Source organism: Paramisgurnus dabryanus, chromosome 24, assembly GCF_030506205.2.
Source record: "Paramisgurnus dabryanus chromosome 24, PD_genome_1.1, whole genome shotgun sequence".
Lineage (NCBI taxonomy): Eukaryota > Metazoa > Chordata > Actinopteri > Cypriniformes > Cobitidae > Paramisgurnus > Paramisgurnus dabryanus.
The window spans coordinates 9577785-9596124 of NC_133360.1; the positions used below are offsets into that span (position 1 = coordinate 9577785).

Genomic DNA, 18340 nt, shown 5'->3' on the forward strand with positions numbered 1-18340 from the left:
ATAAAGTATTATTCATTGTTAGTTCACGAACCCTGGTAACATTTAACTATATTTTAATACTTTTTACCACCTTTGGTTACTTGTACATTTCTTAAGTAAAATTGAAGAAAAAAAAAAACATTTTTTTGTATACATAAATAGTTTGTTTAATAGTTATAACGTAAATAGTATCAAGGCAATAAAATACATTTGTAAAAATACAATTATCATTCGGGTTTATGGCGACATCTGGTGGTCAGATTAGTAAACAAACCATTGACAAAGTTCTTGCTGTAAGATAACTTTAATATTTTAAAGTTTTTATTTGTATTGTTTTACTTTTGAGATGCATCCAACATGAAAAATACTGTCATATTTTTCAGTATTTACTATAGTAAACTGTATTAACTGAAGTATATCATAGTAATTAATACATTTTGTTAATGTATACTTTAGTATTCTGTAGTGTTAACTATGGCGAATTGATGAACTGTAGTAAATACCATAGTATACTTTAATATTAACTATTACGAATAAACTAGTGTCTACTGCTGTTTACTAGTGTAAATACTAAAGTAGTCCCACACTAAATTTTTTTCATGTTAGTTAAGTTGTCCATTTTATATAATTTGCATTGCATTTATTAATTGTAATATGTCATAAAAATCACTGCATATAGCATTTCGATGTTATTTGAGACACGTGCGGCTGAAATGCAAAGGGTTACTAGACCTTCGTGCCAAAAGGTTTCAAAACTCTTCGTAATGGTGAACAACTGCCTCAAACTTATATTTTTCCTTTATTGTGTCTCATTTGATATGTGTTTATTATCCTCCTTTGTAATGATGGATCAATTACACCAGGAGGCGCTCGACGGCTTATAAATCCCAATTCTCCATTAATTTGCATTTAAATCTCATTGAGTTTTTTCTTTAAGTAGATTTGTTTGTATAATCAAAGTTATCATCGTTTAAATTAATTTTTTCACAGGTCTTGTACATTACATACACAAATACGCAATCTCTGTAATATGACGTTTAAAAATACTTGTCCCTGATTGGTTCATCCAGCTAGCGATGAGAAAAGTAACAAGGACTGCGTGACAACAAAGACTGCGCAATGGTGTACCTCAGCGGTTGTTTATATGCAATAATTAACATTAATAACAATAAAGATAAATCATAATATCAATTTAACTGACAAGACATGATAAAAAATGGTTTTATTTACGTTTTAAATTATTTTTAAACCCACCGCAATTGCCCATTCACTGACAACCTTTGGATCGAAAAGGCTCCGCCCATTTCATTGCTTAATATTGCCATTCTAGCTTTTTTATTTCAATCGTGCGGACTTTGTGGGAGTCTCACAGGAAATCACATCTGGGGCATGTTCAATCTCACACCGGTGCGCAACGTTTTGCTACGGTTTCCGGGTTGAACGACATGTTTCCTGGAAACGGTGTGCAACGGAATGCAACAGGTTTTAGAAGCGTTTTCTCTTGTTTGGTGGGTGTGTCAGAAATGTCAGCCCAATCAGCGGCAAGATGTATAAAACCACGCGATAGTAAAGAGACAGCTCTCTCAATGGGTTCAAGTTGGAATGTTGTCTTTCATTCTGGACGGCAAGGTCAGTGATTGTAACATCGAGGGTATTTTACAGTATTAAACACACATTTATAACGATTTCATCAGGCTTTAGAAACATTTAAAAAAGAACACAAAGAATGGCCTCTCAGCTACCGTAGTTGCAACTCTTGCGTCATCACAACAGGGTGTTCAATGCATCACCGTTTCTGTTTAATAAACGTTGTGCAACGTTTTGTCGGGGCTGAACGCAGCCCTGTTCTTTCTGTTCGTAGTGTGCATAAACTTTATGAAAATGGCTGAACAAACTCTAGAAGATGGCTTGATTTTCTATGTCAACGGGAAAAAGGTGATTTGCATGCACACCTGCAACACTTTCACTTGAAAAGTGACACAAATCTGTGACTTTTATAAAATATGAAGGTTGTAAAGTTGCACTGTAAAGTTTTAATGTTGTCGATTTTTCCCCTTGTAATCTGCATTAAGTCTATATGAATATATTATAGTATATTTATATATTATGCATGATATAATGCACATGCATTTTAACTATAATACTTTTTTTCTGAAAACAGATAATGGAGAAGAACCCAGATCCGGAGACTATGTTGCTGCCTTATCTCAGGAAAAAATGTATTTGTTTACTTATTTTTTTATTATTATTATTATGCTACTATCAAGAAGATACATATACGGCAAAAAGAAAAAAAAGATTTTGAAATAAAATTTAAAATATAGTTCGAAATATGTACTGAAATATATTTTGAAATATGTTTACAAAAATGTATTTTCCACCAAAATATTTTTTTGGCAAATTTTTTAAAAATATATTTAAAAAATACTTTAAAACATTTATTTTCACGTCACATTGGATGAAAATGTGTTACAAACCTGTAATCATAACATTAAAATTAAATATATTTTCAACTGCAAAAATAAACTTTTAATTGTATATTTTATAAATACTTAGACATTTTATATTGGCCAGGGAAAATGGATATTCTGTATGGGTTGTAAAATTTGAAACTTATTTGTTGCCCCTGAAATACATTTTGAAATAAATGTAAATATATGAAGGTTAAAACGATATATATTTTAAAAATTAAAAATATATTAATTTAAGATTTACTTTCTACAAAATGTATTTAGCAAAAATTTTTGGCCAGAGAAATCAATTTTTTGCCATATGGGTAAATAAGAAAGGATCATATAAATGTGTGTGTGCAATTGTTTGGACATTAATAACTTTCTTAGTTGTTTACAACCTTTACCTTATGGTATTTTTTATATTTTATATTCAGGTATAGAATATAAGAAAATATAAATGATCATTTCTAGTGTTTCTGTTGTTACAAACCTGTATAAATATCTTTGTTCTGATGAACACGAAGGAAAGAATTTTAAGAATTGTTTTGTAACCAAACCGATCATGAGCCCTATTCACTTCCATAGTAGGAAAAATAATACTATGGAAGTCAATGGGGCCTCAAAACATCTTCATTCGTGTTCATCAGAACAAGGAATTTATACAGGTTTGTAACAACATAAGGGTAAGTAAATGATGAGACAATTTTAATTTTTGGGAGAACTATCCCTTTAATATTTAATAAATTGGACTAGCTTAACTTTTCCACTGAAATACCTTTCCTGGTAATGCATCTAATGCAAACTGATATTACATTTATTACGGATCTGAAAATGTCTGTTGCTTACTGAAGTCTGACCCAAATAAAACCAAACACTGGCCGCTATTTATTCTGAAGTATGGGATAAAAATGAATGATTCATGCATTACAACCTTGACTTTTTGTGTGTATGTGTGTAGTACGGTTAACAGGCACTAAGTATGGTTGTGGTGGAGGCGGGTGTGGAGCCTGTACTGTAATGGTGTCCAGATACGACCCTCAAAACAAAAACATCAGGTATCTTTTCATTCACTTCTATTTAGTTAAGTTAGTAACGGTGTCATGCATAATAAACTGTTGTGCAAATACACAATAAGCTATTTTTTCTTCACCGATCAGTCACTTCTCCGTCAACGCCTGCTTGCTTCCCATATGCCAACTTCATGGGGGCGCCGTGACGACTGTCGAAGGCATCGGGAGCACCAAAACCAAATTACACCCGGCCCAGGTGTGAGATCATACCTAATCCACATCCAGCTATTACTGCCATATGACATATGAATCTGTATTTGTAGACATATGAATCTGTTTTGTTCATCAGGAGCGTATAGCAAAGGCTCATGGCTCTCAGTGTGGGTTCTGTACGCCTGGTATGGTGATGTCCATGTACACTTTACTGAGGAACAATCCAAAACCCACCTTGGAGGAGGTGACAGAGGGTCTCGCTGGTACGGCCGCCCACAAACACGATCTCACATATGTACTACGATCTTGAATGACAATTATAATGTTGCTTTGCAGGGAATTTATGCAGATGCACGGGGTACCGGCCAATCGTTGATGGTTACAGGACGTTCTGCGAGGTAAACAGAGCCACTTGGGTTCACCACTAATGGGATTCGGTTTATCATGTGCCACACGCCTGACTAGGGTTTCTTATGATCAGATTTGTTCCAAATTACATCTCCATTCATTTCTTTAACCATTTTTAATTTGCTTGATATATCCCTAAAGAACTTTGACACAAAGTTTCTGATTCTAAAAACATTTTGGGAAAAACGTGTTTGTGATCAGTTATGATGCTAGGGTCAACTAAACATCTTATATAAGATTGTTATCTAACTAATCTGACTACAGTATGAATGATTTACTGGTGTTGCATGTTAATTTTTACCTTATTTGCTTTTCATACAATTCTGAATAGCATATTGTGGCATTGACATTGTGATATTGTAATATTTTCTGTTATTTTCAGAGAGAGAAGTGTTGCCAGATAAATGGCACTGCATGCTGCATGGCCAATGAAAATGGATCTGTGGGGCCTGTAGTGAATGTAAGTGTGTTTGTGTGTCACTTCAGGCATTTACTGTTGTTGTGTGTTGATCGTTGGACTTTGACTTGCAGTAAAAATGACTTACTTAGGTAATATAATGTTTAATCTGGTTCACAACCTGACTTTTATCATCAGAAACATGACATCGCACAAATCAAGTAGTTGGTCTGATATGGGTTTTCCAGTGACTGATGCAGATAACATACTGTATATACAGTATATAACCAGGGCTAGTTGTCACACCATCTTTACTGTACCATTGTATAAGCAACAATCAATCAGGTTTTTTTTTAATCTTTATTAGGGTCAACTAGAGCTGTTTAATAAAGACGGCCTGCTTCCTCTGGATCCCACACAGGATCTCATCTTCCCCCCCGAGCTCATGGTTTGTTAAACCTACCTGGTTATAGTATTTAGTAGGTTATGTAAGTCTTGTATCCTGTAGCTCAATTCGTAGAGCAAAGCATGAGGAGCGCAAACGTTGTGGTTTTGATTTCTAGGTGAACACAAATACTGATAACATTTAGCTTGTATCTATCTATTGCAAATCGACTCGCTTTGGATAAAAGCATCTGCTAAATGCATGCATTTGGCAGACACTTTTATCCCATGCACTTAAGCCACACATTATCCTTATGGCAAAAAATTTATTTCTTTGACCAAAAATATGTTTTTAAATATATGCTAAATACATTTTGTAGAAAGTAAAGCTTAAATAAGAATATTTTTTTATTTGAAAATATATTGCGTTTTAACCTTCATATATTAACATTTATTTCAAAGTATAAAATGAAAAAAAAAATTATAAGTAGATTTTTGCAGTTGTAAATCTATTTAATTTAGTTTTTTTATAAAACTGTTATGTGAAAGTGAAATATAAATGCTTTAAAATACATTTATTTTTAAAAATAAATTTCAAAATATACAAAAAAATTGGAAAAATATAAAATTGTGAAAAATACCAAAATCATTTTTTAAATATATTTCAGCACATATATTTTTTGTATATTTTAAATATATTTAAAATTATATTTGAATATGTATTTTTTGCTGCATGGGTATTATTAGTATGTGTGTTCCCTGGGATTCGAACCCTTGACCTTTGCACTGCTTACACAACATATTTTATATATTTATGGTGTATTGTGGTGTTATTTTCGGTGTATGTAGAGATTGGCAGAGTCACAGGAGCGAATCAGTCAGAAGTTCATTGGAGAGAGAATGACTTGGATCTCACCTGGATCTCTGGATGAGCTGCTACAGCTGAAAGCAGATCACCCACAAGCCCCTATTGTCATGGGAAACACCAACATAGGTTACATTCAGGCCCAACTTAAAGAAACCTTGCACTGTTTGACTAATTTAACGTTATTTCTTCTGTATTTTGCTCAATTCTAGTTGAATTCGCAGTTTATTTCATTGATCTTTTCAATAAATGAAGTAATATTTTTTCACCAGGTCTGGACATTAAGTTTAAGGGTATCTTTCATCCTGTTCTCTTATCACCAACACGAGTTCATGAATTGTTCAAAGTCACACAGAAACCAGAAGGTATGTTTGTGTTTGTGTGTAGGATTAGGGTTAGGTTAGGGTTAACCCTAACTTGAACCCTAACATCATAAATATCAAAATTTGACATTTATATATATTGGCAGAGACTTTTTTTATCCAAAGTAACTTGTTTGCTCACTGGGAATTGAACCCATGATGTTGTGTGTTCCTGACAACCCCCTAACCAATTGATCTATCGATTGTTTTGTATTTGTAGGTGTTTGTGTGGGCGCAGGTTGCAGTATGTCTGTTGTGAAGAGTGTGTTGGAGAAGAGCATTGGTTCTTTTCCTCCAGAGAACACACACATGTTCAGAGCTCTTCTGCAGCAGATCAACCTCTTGGGTGGACAACAGATCCGTAATGTGGCTGTACTGGAACTCATATCACATCTCTTTTTTGTATACCTAAACTGATGTTAACACATCAGTTTAGTTCAAGGTTTATTGCTACCAAGGCAGAAAGCTACAATAAATACTTCTGTAACTTTGAACCAGACACTTAAGTATCGGATACACCGCAATAAATACAATATTAGGACAACAATAAATTAAACTGTAAATACAATATTATTGCAAGAAACATCTGTCTGGCTGTCCCTCCCTCTATCTATCTGTCTGTCCGTACGTCCATCTGGCTGGCCATCTATCTATCCCTTTCTGTCTGTCTGTCTGTCTATCTGTCTGTCTTTTTGTCTGTCTGTCTGTCTATCTACACTATCTATCTATCTATCTACACTATCTATCTATCTATCTATCTACACTATCTATCTATCTACACTATCTATCTATCTATCTATCTATCTATCTATCTATCTATCTATCTACACTATCTATCTATCTATCTATCTATCTATCTATCTATCTATCTATCTATCTATCTATCTACACTATCTATCTATCTACACTATCTATCTATCTATCTATCTATCTATCTATCTATCTATCTATCTATCTATCTATCTATCTATCTATCTACACTATCTATCTATCTACACTATCTATCTATCTATCTATCTATCTATCTATCTATCTATCTATCTATCTATCTATCTATCTATCTATCTATCTATCTATCTATCTATCTATCTATCTATCTATCTATCTATCTATCTATCTATCTATCTATCTATCTATCTATCTATCTATCTATCTATCTATCTATCTATCTATCTGTCTGCCTGTCTGTGTCTGGCTCTCTGTCTATCTATCCTTGTCTTTTTGTCTGTCTGTCTGTCCCTGTCTGTCTATCTATCTGCCTGTGCTATCTTTCTATCTGTCTGTCTGTGCTATCTATCCGTCTGTCTGCCTGCTATCTACCTAACTATCTACATGTCCGCCATCTGTCTACATGTCTTTCTGTCTCTCTCTGTCTTTGTCTTTTTGTCTGCTTTCCTTCTATCTGTCTGTCTGTTTGTCTGTCCTCATCTGTCTGTCTATCTGTCTGTGTATGTATGTGTGGCTGACTGTCTATTTATACCTGTCTGTCTGTCTATCTATCTGTGTTTGTGTATGTCTATCTATCTCTTTCTATTTGTCTGCCTATCTGTCTGTGTCGAGCTGTCTTATCTATCCCTGTCTGTCTATCTTTGTCTGTCTGTCTGGCTGTCTATCTATCTCTGTGTATCTGGCTGTCTATCTACACTATCTTATGTCTGTCTGTCTGTCTGTCTGTGTCTGTCTGTCTGTCTGTCTGTGTGTTTGTCTGTGTCTGGCTGGCTGTCTTATCTATCTCTTTCTATCTGTCTGTCTTTTTGTCTGTCTGTCTATCCCTTTCTATCTGTCTGTTTGTTTGTCTGTCTGTCTATCTACACGATCTATCTGTCTGTCTGTCTGGCTGTGTATCTGTCTGTCTGTCTGTCTATCTATCTATTTGTGTCTATGTGGCTGTCTATCTATCTCTTTCTGTCTGTCTGTCTGTCTATCTATCTATTCGTTTATCTTTCTGTTTATGTCTGCGTTTATCTGTCTATCTATTTGTCTGTCTATCTATCCCTTTCTACATGTCTGTTTGTCTATCTGTCTGTGTCTGGCTGTCTGTCTGTGTCTGGCTGGCTGTCTATCTATCTTTTCTGTCTGTCTATCTATCTACAATATCCATTTAACCTTCTGTCAGTCTGTTTCTGGCTGTCTGTATATCTATCCCTGTATGTCTCTCTGTCTATCTGTCCTCATCTGTCTGTGTCTGTCTATGTAACTCTTTCTATCCATCTATCTATCTGTCTGTCTGTCTGTCTGTCTGTCTGTCTGTCTGTCTGTCTGTCTGTCTGTCTGTCTGTCTGTCTGTCTGTGTCTAACTGGCTGTCTATCTAACCCTTTCTAACTGTATGTCTCTCTCTCTTTGTGTCTGTTTGTCTATCTTTCTCTCTTTGGCTATCTGTCCACCTATCAAATATAATAAAAGCAGGTCATGGCACCTTTCATTTCAAGGCCGAAAGGGTTAAACAGTTATCTACTATTTTTCCACACTAGACTGCTACATTCTTGGACAATTTAAAAAAATCTACCCTGTTTATTTCAAACACTTTCTGAATATGATGAGCTTTAATAAACTAAAATGACAAATTATACATGGTAAGCATGTTTATATTTAGCTTCATATCATGTGTTTATATGTAGACACTGGGAGGCAACATTGCAAGCGCATATCCAAACTCTGATCTGACCCCTGTCCTGGCTGCTGGGAGATGCACGCTGGTCGCTCTGTCTAAAGGTGAGATCATTTCTTTTATGAACTTCACTGGTGTTGTACTTTGCAAGTCTTAACTCTCTAAGCCCATTTGTTATTTCAGAGGGGCGGCGGAGAGTGCCGATTGATAAAGACTTCTTCTTGGGTTTCGCAAAAACAGCTGTGAAGCCAAATGAGATCATCCTGTCTGTTTTTATTCCTGCTTCTAGAAAGGTGAATAACTAATAGTTATTGATGACCGCAAACATTTGTTTGATAACGTATAACACTTTTCACCAGGATGAGGTTGTGCATGCGTTCAGACACGCTCCACGTAAGGAGAATGCGTTGGCTACGGTCAACGCCGGGATGCGTGTTTGGTTCAACGAGAACTCAAGTGTGGTAAAAGACATCAGCATTTATTATGGAGGAGTGGGAACAACTATTGTCAGTGCTGAGGGCGTGTGCAAACAAATCATTGGAAGGTAATGCACAGATACATATACATACATATACATATGTCCTTAAATAATCCAGTTTTATTTAGTAGGGAAATTGGCATTAAAAGTCTGGCCTTGGTCTTGGTGTCAACCCCTAAAGGTCTTGGTCTTGGTTCAGGTGGTCTTGACTATAACACTTTTATTTAGAAATGATAAATAGCATTGTATTTGGTCCTTATGAAGGCCTTGGGAGGACGCAACATTAAGTGATGGGTACGGGGCGCTGATGGATGACGTAACTCTGATGGCGTCGGCTCCGGGTGGGAAGGTGGACTTTCGGAGATCCTTGACTCTTAGCTTGCTCTTTAAATTCAACCTGCTCGTTCTCCAATACCTGCAAGAGAAGGTATACACGATCTCATATGCAATCTTTTACGTCACATGAACATCATTTGGAAACATATTTGGTTGTTTACTGTTAATGTGTTATGTGTGTGTTTAACAGAATGTATTTCTGAAGGAAATACCCAAAGGGCTCCAAAGCACAATCCAGCCTTTACCTAAACACATTCAGCCCGGCTACCAGGAGTTTCAGGTTCAACACTGTCTATCATTGAATAATGTGTTTATGTACTCTATATTATGGTTGTATAAACGGTGAGTTTATGTGCACAGAATGTCTTAGAGACTCAGTTGGCACAGGATCCAGTGGGTCGACCCATGGTTCACCGTTCGGCTCTGAGCCAGGCGACTGGAGAAGCTGTTTACTGTGACGATCTACCGCACATCGACGGTGAACTTTTCCTAGCGATCGTGACCAGCTCCAGAGCGCACGCCAAGATCATGTAAGAGACACACATGTACTCCAGATACAAAGTGCAGTTCTGCATGCCCCAATGACTTTCTTTAAATGTTTCCAGTGGTGATGTTTTTAAGGTAACATTTATATTTTAAGCTTTATTAACTACGGCAGCATGCATGTATATGAGAGAGTTGCGGTCAAACCTCTAACCTAATTTTACAAAAACGCATCACTTTACCACGGAAGATATTTAATTTAACAAATTAAAATTAAATTTAACTTAAATTGAATTTATCATAATTGTTTTTTTTTATACAGACGTATCGACTTCAGTGAAGCGCTAAAGTTGCCTGGCGTGGTGGACGTGGTCATTGCCGATGACATACCAGGCAAGAAGTGCAGGAACATCGTGGGATTCAATGAAGAACTGCTTGCTAAAAGCGAGGTTTGCTTTTGTTGACTGTTTTGCATAAATTGCCACATAATTTACTCCACATCATGCCATACCAGTTGTATATGACTTCCTTTCTTTAGCTGAACACAAACAAATAATTTAAATTAAAAAGCCGTGCCATGTTATCTTCTTATATGGGGCACATATATTCATTAACCATGAAATCCATGTTTTCTGATGTGAAACGATATGTTTGTGAGAAAAAAGGTTCATATTTTGAGCCTCGATCAGCATGGTAAATTCAGATCTGGTGGCACATCAATAACGTTGATTCTCATTGGTTCTCATAACAAAACATGCACATGATGACTAGCGACGAGAAACACAAGAACTTATGAGATTCGACTTCATATTTGGGTGAACTGTTTGTTTAAAATAGAAATATGAATTTAATATGACGCATGTGTCCAATGTGTCATCAGGTGACCTGTGTTGGTCAGATGGTTTGTGCTGTGGTTGCAGATTCTGAAGCTCACGCTAAACGTGGAGCGGCGTTGGTGAAGATCACCTACGAAGATCTGCAGGATTGCATCTTTACTTTGGAGGTGAGCGGAGACTTTTCATCTCATGAATTCTTGTGAAACATAATGTTTTTATGAATCTGTTCTTGGATCTTGTTTGCAGGAGGCCATAGAGAAGCAGTCGTTCTTCTTACCTAAGTGGAAAATTGGGAGAGGAGATGTTGAAAAGGCTTTGGAAGATGCAGAGCAAGTCTATGAAGGTAACATGTGCTACCGTAACCATCTATAGCCTATATATATACCATGATTGCTCTTTTTTGCACATCTAAATATTTCGAAGATCTTGATGAACTTGATGAATGTTTCCTATGTGTTTTTGGCTTGTGTCAGGAGAGATTCGGATTGGAGGGCAAGAACATTTCTACCTGGAAACACAGAGTTTTCTGGTCGTTCCCGTTGGGGAAGAACAGGAGATGAAAGTGTATTTGTCCACCCAACATCCTACATTTACACAGGTATGATTTGTTTACAGAAGCATTATGGATAGAAATGATAAGATGAATAAAATAATAATAATAATATTAATGAGGGTCTTATTTTGGGAGATGCAATGTTTCACACATCCCCTAGCGTTCCATTGGTAAAAAAACAAACACCCCCAAAGTCACACTATTGTGCCGATGTTGGTGTGTTGATGCCACTGTTGGCCAAAAGCTACATACTTTATTTTGAATGTTTTCTGAATTTCGTCTTCACGCTGCAGGTGGCAATAGCCGAGACGTTGGGAATCCCGTCCAATCGTGTGTCTTGCCATGTTAAACGAGTGGGCGGGGCATTCGGTGGCAAAGTCACCAAAACCTCCATCTTGGCATCCATTACGGCCGTCGCTGCCTGGAAGTGAGTCAAAACAAGCTGTGTTTCCATTAAAGATTTGCGCAAAACTTTAGCCTTATTTTCTAAATGTCAACAAAAAACAATTGCGATATGACACCGTTTCCATTAAACAACGTTATGCGACTAAAACGTAATTTTATTCTTTCACGATAAAACCATGGCGTTGAGTGTGTTCGACTTCATACATCAAAATACAGCAAGAGTGACTCGAAAGCATACAGAGCAGTCAACCCCTGAATCACTCTTGCGGTATTTTAAAGTTACTGCATGTGGTTGTTTTTTTTTTACCACATCTCTTCTGTCTCGTACTTCAATCAAACAAACGGCGTCATATTTAAAGAATAATGGTGTGACTTTTACGCACATCAGTTGACCTGTAAATGCAAAAAGACAGTTTTGCAATATATTCCTTGTTCATAGTGTCCGAAAAACCACCTAACCCGAGCGTAAAAACTTTTTCACCATATATGGGAGTTTATGCGAAATTGACGCGTTTCCATTAGATGCATTTTCAAGTTGTTATTTTAATTTGCGCAATTTGAAGGGTAATGAAAACAGCTATTGTTAATGAATCAATGCTTTTGTGCACATTTTAACGATCGAAATAGTAAAATTTGTTTACTTATTTTTCAAATAGTTCCTATTTGTGATTTTTGCTAATCTTATTTTCACGTCCAGGACTGGACGGCCAGTGCGATGTGTATTAGAAAGAGGCGAGGACATGCTGATAACCGGAGGACGCAACCCAGTGTGGGGGAAGTATAAGGCAAATACACAAAATATATTATTTTCCGATATAAGGTAATAATTATTATTACATTAGTCTGTATGACTTTTTTTAGTATTTAATTGTTTGGTGTGTGCTTATCTGTGTTGAAAAGGTGGGATTTATGAAAAACGGGAGAATAACAGCAGCTGATTTTCAATATTACGTCAATGCTGGAAACACGGCAGATGAGTCTGTATTGGTAAGATGTGTCAAACTTCTGTATGAAAGTATGTTCAAGGTCTTAAATTGGTATAGTCAAGGTGGAAATGTTGGTATATTACAAAACATAATATTTCATTGTTTTTATTTACTTTTCAAGGTAGCTGAAAAGATCCTATTACATCTTGATAATGCCTATAACATACCAAACCTGCGTGGCCAATCAGCAGCTTGCAGGACAAACCTGCCATCCAATACGGCATTCAGAGGATTCGGTGTGCCCCAGTGCATGCTGGTCATCGAGAATATGATCACCGATGTCGCTCATAAACTCGGCCGTCGGCCCGAAGAGGTCAGGTGTTGATCAGTTATCAAATGTTGTTTTGCTTCTGGCCCAGTTGTGGTCGCAATTGTAATCATATTGCAGTAATAAACGTACTGAACGTATATTATTATACCTTACCATTAACAAAAATACCAGTTTAATTGCATTTTCTTAAAATTATTCACATTTAAATCTTGAACTTGATGATATTTTTTAATTTTGAAGTTTCCTCTTCTGAATGGCAGATCAGAGAAATAAACATGTACAAAGAACTCTCGCTCACTCACTACAAGATGAAGTTCGATCCGGAGAATCTCGTCCGCTGTTGGGAAGAATGCAAAGAAAAAGCCGACATCCACCGGAGACGTCAGGCCATCGACATCTTCAATAAGGAAAACCAGTACAAAAAGAAGGGAATCGCCATTGTGCCCATTAAATACGGCATTGGGTTTTCAATGAGCTTCCTCAACCAGGTTATTTTTTCCTAAAACATGTTAAATATGTTAACAATAACCAATAAAGCATAGATCCACTGTAAGTTGCTTTGGATAAAAGTATGCATGAACGCGAACTCTCATTAATCTGTCATGTGTTTATATTAAAGGCTGCTGCTCTCGTGCATATATATAATGATGGATCTGTGTTAGTTAGCCATGGTGGAATAGAAATGGGTCAGGGATTACACACTAAAGTCCAGCAGGTATTTCTGCACTTCTCTGCAACCTTTTGAGGATATAAAGGTTTGCAGATGGATGACAACTTTATGTGGTGGAATCTTACAGGTTGCCAGTCGAGAGCTGAATATCCCAACTTCTCTGATTCACATCTCTGAGACCAGCACGGAGTGTGTTCCCAACACCTGCCCGTCTGCTGCATCCTTTGGTACGGATGCGAACGGAATGGCCGTACAGGTACCCAACATTCAATCCTACAGCTAAAGTCATTGATTCACAGAACCAATAGACTGCATATGAATTTATTTAGAAATATTGGAAAGAATATTCAAATAATTCCATATATAATATTCCATTCATATCCGAGTTTTGAACTTACTGAAAGCTTTGTGTGTCATTAAAAGTCGAATGGACAAATATCTTATTCAGTGTTTGTCTTTGGTTATCTTATAACGTTGTGTAATTTTACAGGATGCCTGTCAAATTTTGTATAAAAGACTCGAGCCAATCAGAAAGAAGAATCCCAATGGTACATGGCAGAACTGGGTAAAGATTTACATAGCATCTTTAAGTATACAGAAAAAGTAGTTAAAGTGCTCCTACTATCGATTTTTGAAAATTACCTTTCATGCAGGGTGTAATGTAGCTGTAAGTAAGCTGTTTATCTTGTTTTTAGTACAAATATCTAAAGTTCCCTTACGAAAGAAACTTTACTCTCCATCAGAGGGCTGACCCTATCGGAAAAAACTACAACGTGACAGTGTCAGCTCTCTGACGAAGCGTCTCGTTCCCTTTTCACGGATCAAGGGTTACAAACGTAACCCGTGGCGATTCTTAAATCAAGATGCATTTTCTTGATAAGCAAAATATTCTAAGAAAATAATTACAAAAAATATAACATTTATTTGTGCTTAAAACCAGCAAAAAAAAAAAAAAAAAAATACAACTGACAATGGTGTAAGAATTTTTTTCTTGAATTAAGTGTTTAAAAAAGTTTTTTATTTCTTACCCCATTAGAAATTTTTATGTTGTTTTGTGCACAATGCGCTTAAATTTGTCACAATTTGCCTAATCCCCGCCTACTTTCTACATGTACATCTGCAAAAATTTGAACCTCTCTGTGCGCTGTACGCATTAGACCAATCACAACAGACTGAGTCATCTGACCAATCAGAACGTAGTCACGCAAAGGATGGGCTTGGCAAGATGAATCATAATAGGAGCACTTTAATAGTTTTATTGTGTTGGCTTGACAAAGTCTCTGAGGATCCTAATTGAGGTATTAAGCCACGCCCCTAGCAACCAAATATGAGTACCCTAGAAACATAATAAACAAAGCCTTATATCTCTGCATCTGAATATCATAGAGACATGGGTATTAGGTCTTTTAATCATGCTAGCTTCATGTTAAATCATGTTAACTTTATGCTAGCATTATGCTAAATCATGTTAGCTTCATGCTAAATCATGCTAGCTTCATGCTAAATTGTGTTAACATCATGTTAGCTTGATGCTAAATCATGTTAGCTTCATGCTAAATCATGCTAGCTTCATGCTAAATTGTGATAACATCATGTTAGCTTCATGGTAAATCATGTTAGCATCATTCTAGCTTCATGCTAAATCATGTTAGCTTCATGCTAACTTGAAGTTAAATCATGCCAACTTCATGCTAACTTCGTGTTAAAGCATATTAGTTTCATGCTAAATCATGTTTATGGCAAGGTAGACTAGTAAACTAAACATAATTTAAGTTTCTGTCAATCTGTTTGAAATGTTTAGGCCTTGTTAGGCGTTGTTAGGCTTTGTCAAGCCAACATAAAGTTTGTCTACAAACTTTTCTATCTAGTTGTATTTGTGGGTTTAACTCCTAACTATCTTTTCGCTAAAGATAATGACTGCGTTTTTGGAGAAGATTAGTTTGTCGACTACCGGATACTACAGGTAAACATTTCCCTCTAAACAACCCCTTAGTCTTCAAATTCTAATATACATTTTGGAGCTTTAAATGAGATCTTGGCAGTGTCTGATTTGCTGAAATATCAAGGTTTTCGAACAAAAGCCAGAGTTTGCGATATGAACTCAATATGAACATTTTTCATCAAATTCTTCAACTTTAATTTTATGTATTTATTTGATTAGACTTAAAGGTACAGTGTGGGTTTTTAGAAGCATCTAGATGTGAGGTTGCAAATTGCAACTAACAGCTCATTCCACAGCTCACCCCTCAATTTCGAAACGCATAGAGAAGCTACGGTAGCCACGCATCAGGGCAATTTAGGGCTATTTAGGGCTCTTCACTGTAAGAAGACGTAGATAAAAACGGTTTATACGTTCATTATGAAACGTCTTTATACACCACTAATAATATAGTTATGTATATTATATTGCATTTCTGTCAAGAGATCTTTCTAAAAGTCCCACTGCACCTTTAATAAGAGCAACTTTGCTGACAAAAATTATTTAAAACAACTCAATAAGATTCCTGGACTGCATCATCAAATAAGGAACAAAGGATTCATACAGACAAAACACATTCGTTTTGTTTGATGTTTGTGAATGTTTTGTCGGCTAACAGAGGTCAAGACTTGTATATGGACTGGGAGAAGCAAGAGGGAAAGCCGTATGCTTATTTCACATACGGTGTGTGCTGCAGTGAGGTCGAGCTGGACTGTTTGACTGGAGAGTACAGGGTAAACCTATACATTACCATACATTTTTGTTTATTGTTGCACTAGTAAAATCATCTTGTGTATTTTTCCTCGTAGACTTTGAGGACCGATATGGTCGTCGATATCGGCAGAAGTATAAATCCATCGATCGACATTGGTCAGGTAAGATACTTGCTACTATAGGACATTATAGATGTTGTTTTTCTTTGTGGTATTGATATTTATGTGTTTGTGTCAGATTGAGGGATCATTCATACAGGGTTTGGGTCTCTTCACAATGGAGGAACTCAAGTTTTCTCCCTCTGGCATGTTGTACACACGTGGGCCGGGCCAATACAAGATCCCGTCTTTCTGTGACGTTCCTCTGAAGTTTAACGTCTACCTGTTAGCCGGATCATCAAACCCTCTTGCCATCTACTCTTCAAAGGTGATCGACTCATATCGATTCATATTAATAACATTTTTACTTCATTTCAAGTTTGGCTAAATGTTTATTTTGCGTTCGATTTTTTTGGTACGCTGTTTCATTCAGCAACATTTTTCCTTGCGTTTTGCGCATTTATACATGGGTAAAGTGGAAGTATCACCAAATAAAACTTTCTTTCTTTATTCTTATTTTTTTTTTTAGGGGATCGGTGAGCCGTGTCTGTTTTTAGGCAGTTCGGTGTTTTTCGCTATCAAAGAGGCCGTGGCTGCTGCCCGTAAGGATGCGGGTTTAACTGGACCGTTCACCCTGAACAGCCCTGCCACCCCAGAGCGGACGTGTCTCGCCTGTGCCACACGTTTCACAAACATGGTACGAAAATAAAATAATTTGTTAAAATCACTTTTAAGTGGTTAAATTGTAATTGTTATGAAGTAATGATATTGAGATGCTTTTATTTTTATTTTATAGGTTTTACAAAGTAAAGCCGGATCAACTTCTGGATCAGCTCAGCCGTGGGCTTTGGACATATAATCAATATTATCATTAAAACATCATAATACTTTTATCTAACACTTATATGGACAACACAAGCATTTATATTGCTCTTCTGAAACACTTAATAAAAGTATTATCAGTTTACCAACTAATACTAACAAAAACATTGGACCCATGCTGTGTATGTTACAACAAATCATTATTTTAACTTTGATAATTTCATCACATTTGCAACATACATTTATCTATTCAGTTTTTCTATTGTATTTTTTAAATTACATTTATAAGCAGTTATAAAATTGTTTGCATTTAAAAGGTGCAATGTGGGACTTTTAGCGTCATCAAGTGGTGAGAATTGCAACAGATGGCTCAGTTTACAGCTCACTCCTCCTTTTCCAGTCGCATAGTAAAACTATGATAGACGCCACAGGACAAACATGTCATTGTCTGAGACAACATAATGATAAAATGCCCTCTATAGATTAGTTTGGCCATTTAGGGTTACTGTAGAAACATGACTGTGACTCATTCTGAAGTAATAAAAACAATACAGTTCATTTTGTAACGTCTTTATAGACCACTGATAATATATTTATGTATATTATATTGCATTTCTGTCAAGCGACATTTAAGATTGTGTTGTTCACTAATTAAATTCTATTATAATATACAAATTAGTACCGTTATATTTTACCTAATTATATTTCTATATTAAATAAATATATGCATTAATGTTGTCACACTATAATGGTAAATTGACTAAATGAAGGTAAATTGACCTGGTTGACTTTTAAAAATCTCAAAAATTACTACAGTAAACTGCTTTTAACAGGGTTCCCACACCTTAGTTAACTTTAAATTCAAGAACCTTTCAAGGACTTTCAAGTTCGAATATCCTCAAATTAAAGGACTAAATGTGGGGACACATTTCAAGTGAGAACAAGGTTACATCGTGTTATCTTTTAAGATACATTGTTACAGTTCCCTTTCGAAGGAACTCGCGCTGCGTCACTGCGGTGACACTTTGGG

The 18340-nt window shown here is 36.1% G+C and overlaps 1 protein-coding gene across 2 annotated transcripts; it reads left to right on the plus strand.

Annotated features, from left to right (window-relative positions):
* The first annotated feature begins 1344 nt into the window (after window positions 1-1344).
* Window positions 1345-17981, plus strand: LOC135726292 (aldehyde oxidase 3-like). Of its 2 annotated transcripts, none has more exons than XM_065244628.2 (36): window positions 1345-1608; window positions 1841-1914; window positions 2141-2198; window positions 3391-3487; window positions 3590-3698; window positions 3792-3918; window positions 3992-4053; window positions 4446-4523; window positions 4828-4908; window positions 5694-5838; window positions 5982-6074; window positions 6292-6443; window positions 8691-8784; window positions 8864-8973; window positions 9040-9224; window positions 9423-9585; window positions 9685-9774; window positions 9855-10024; window positions 10300-10426; window positions 10858-10980; window positions 11060-11156; window positions 11287-11411; window positions 11660-11793; window positions 12469-12556; window positions 12672-12758; window positions 12879-13070; window positions 13289-13516; window positions 13648-13743; window positions 13826-13954; window positions 14189-14263; window positions 15609-15661; window positions 16296-16410; window positions 16486-16551; window positions 16628-16816; window positions 17018-17185; window positions 17285-17981. In XM_065244628.2, exons 1-36 carry the CDS (start codon window positions 1425-1427, stop codon window positions 17345-17347), a joined length of 4227 nt encoding a protein of 1408 aa, XP_065100700.1. In that variant the 5' UTR covers window positions 1345-1424; the 3' UTR covers window positions 17348-17981. The 2 variants fall into 2 exon arrangements, with proteins under 2 accessions (XP_065100700.1, XP_065100701.1); XM_065244629.2 differs by having other exon boundaries at window positions 3795-3918.
* Window positions 17982-18340: the final 359 nt, after the last annotated feature.

Excerpts from the sequence above, each read along its gene's own strand:
- LOC135726292 (XM_065244628.2), top strand. The coding sequence starts at position 1,425 with ATGTTTCCTGGAAACGGTGTGCAACGGAATGCAACAGGTTTTAGAAGC. Across the intron at positions 4,524-4,827 it reads CTGTGGGGCCTGTAGTGAAT|GGTCAACTAGAGCTGTTTAA; the intron begins GTAAGTGTGTTT and ends AATCTTTATTAG. Across the intron at positions 14,264-15,608 it reads ATGGTACATGGCAGAACTGG|ATAATGACTGCGTTTTTGGA; the intron begins GTAAAGATTTAC and ends TTTTCGCTAAAG.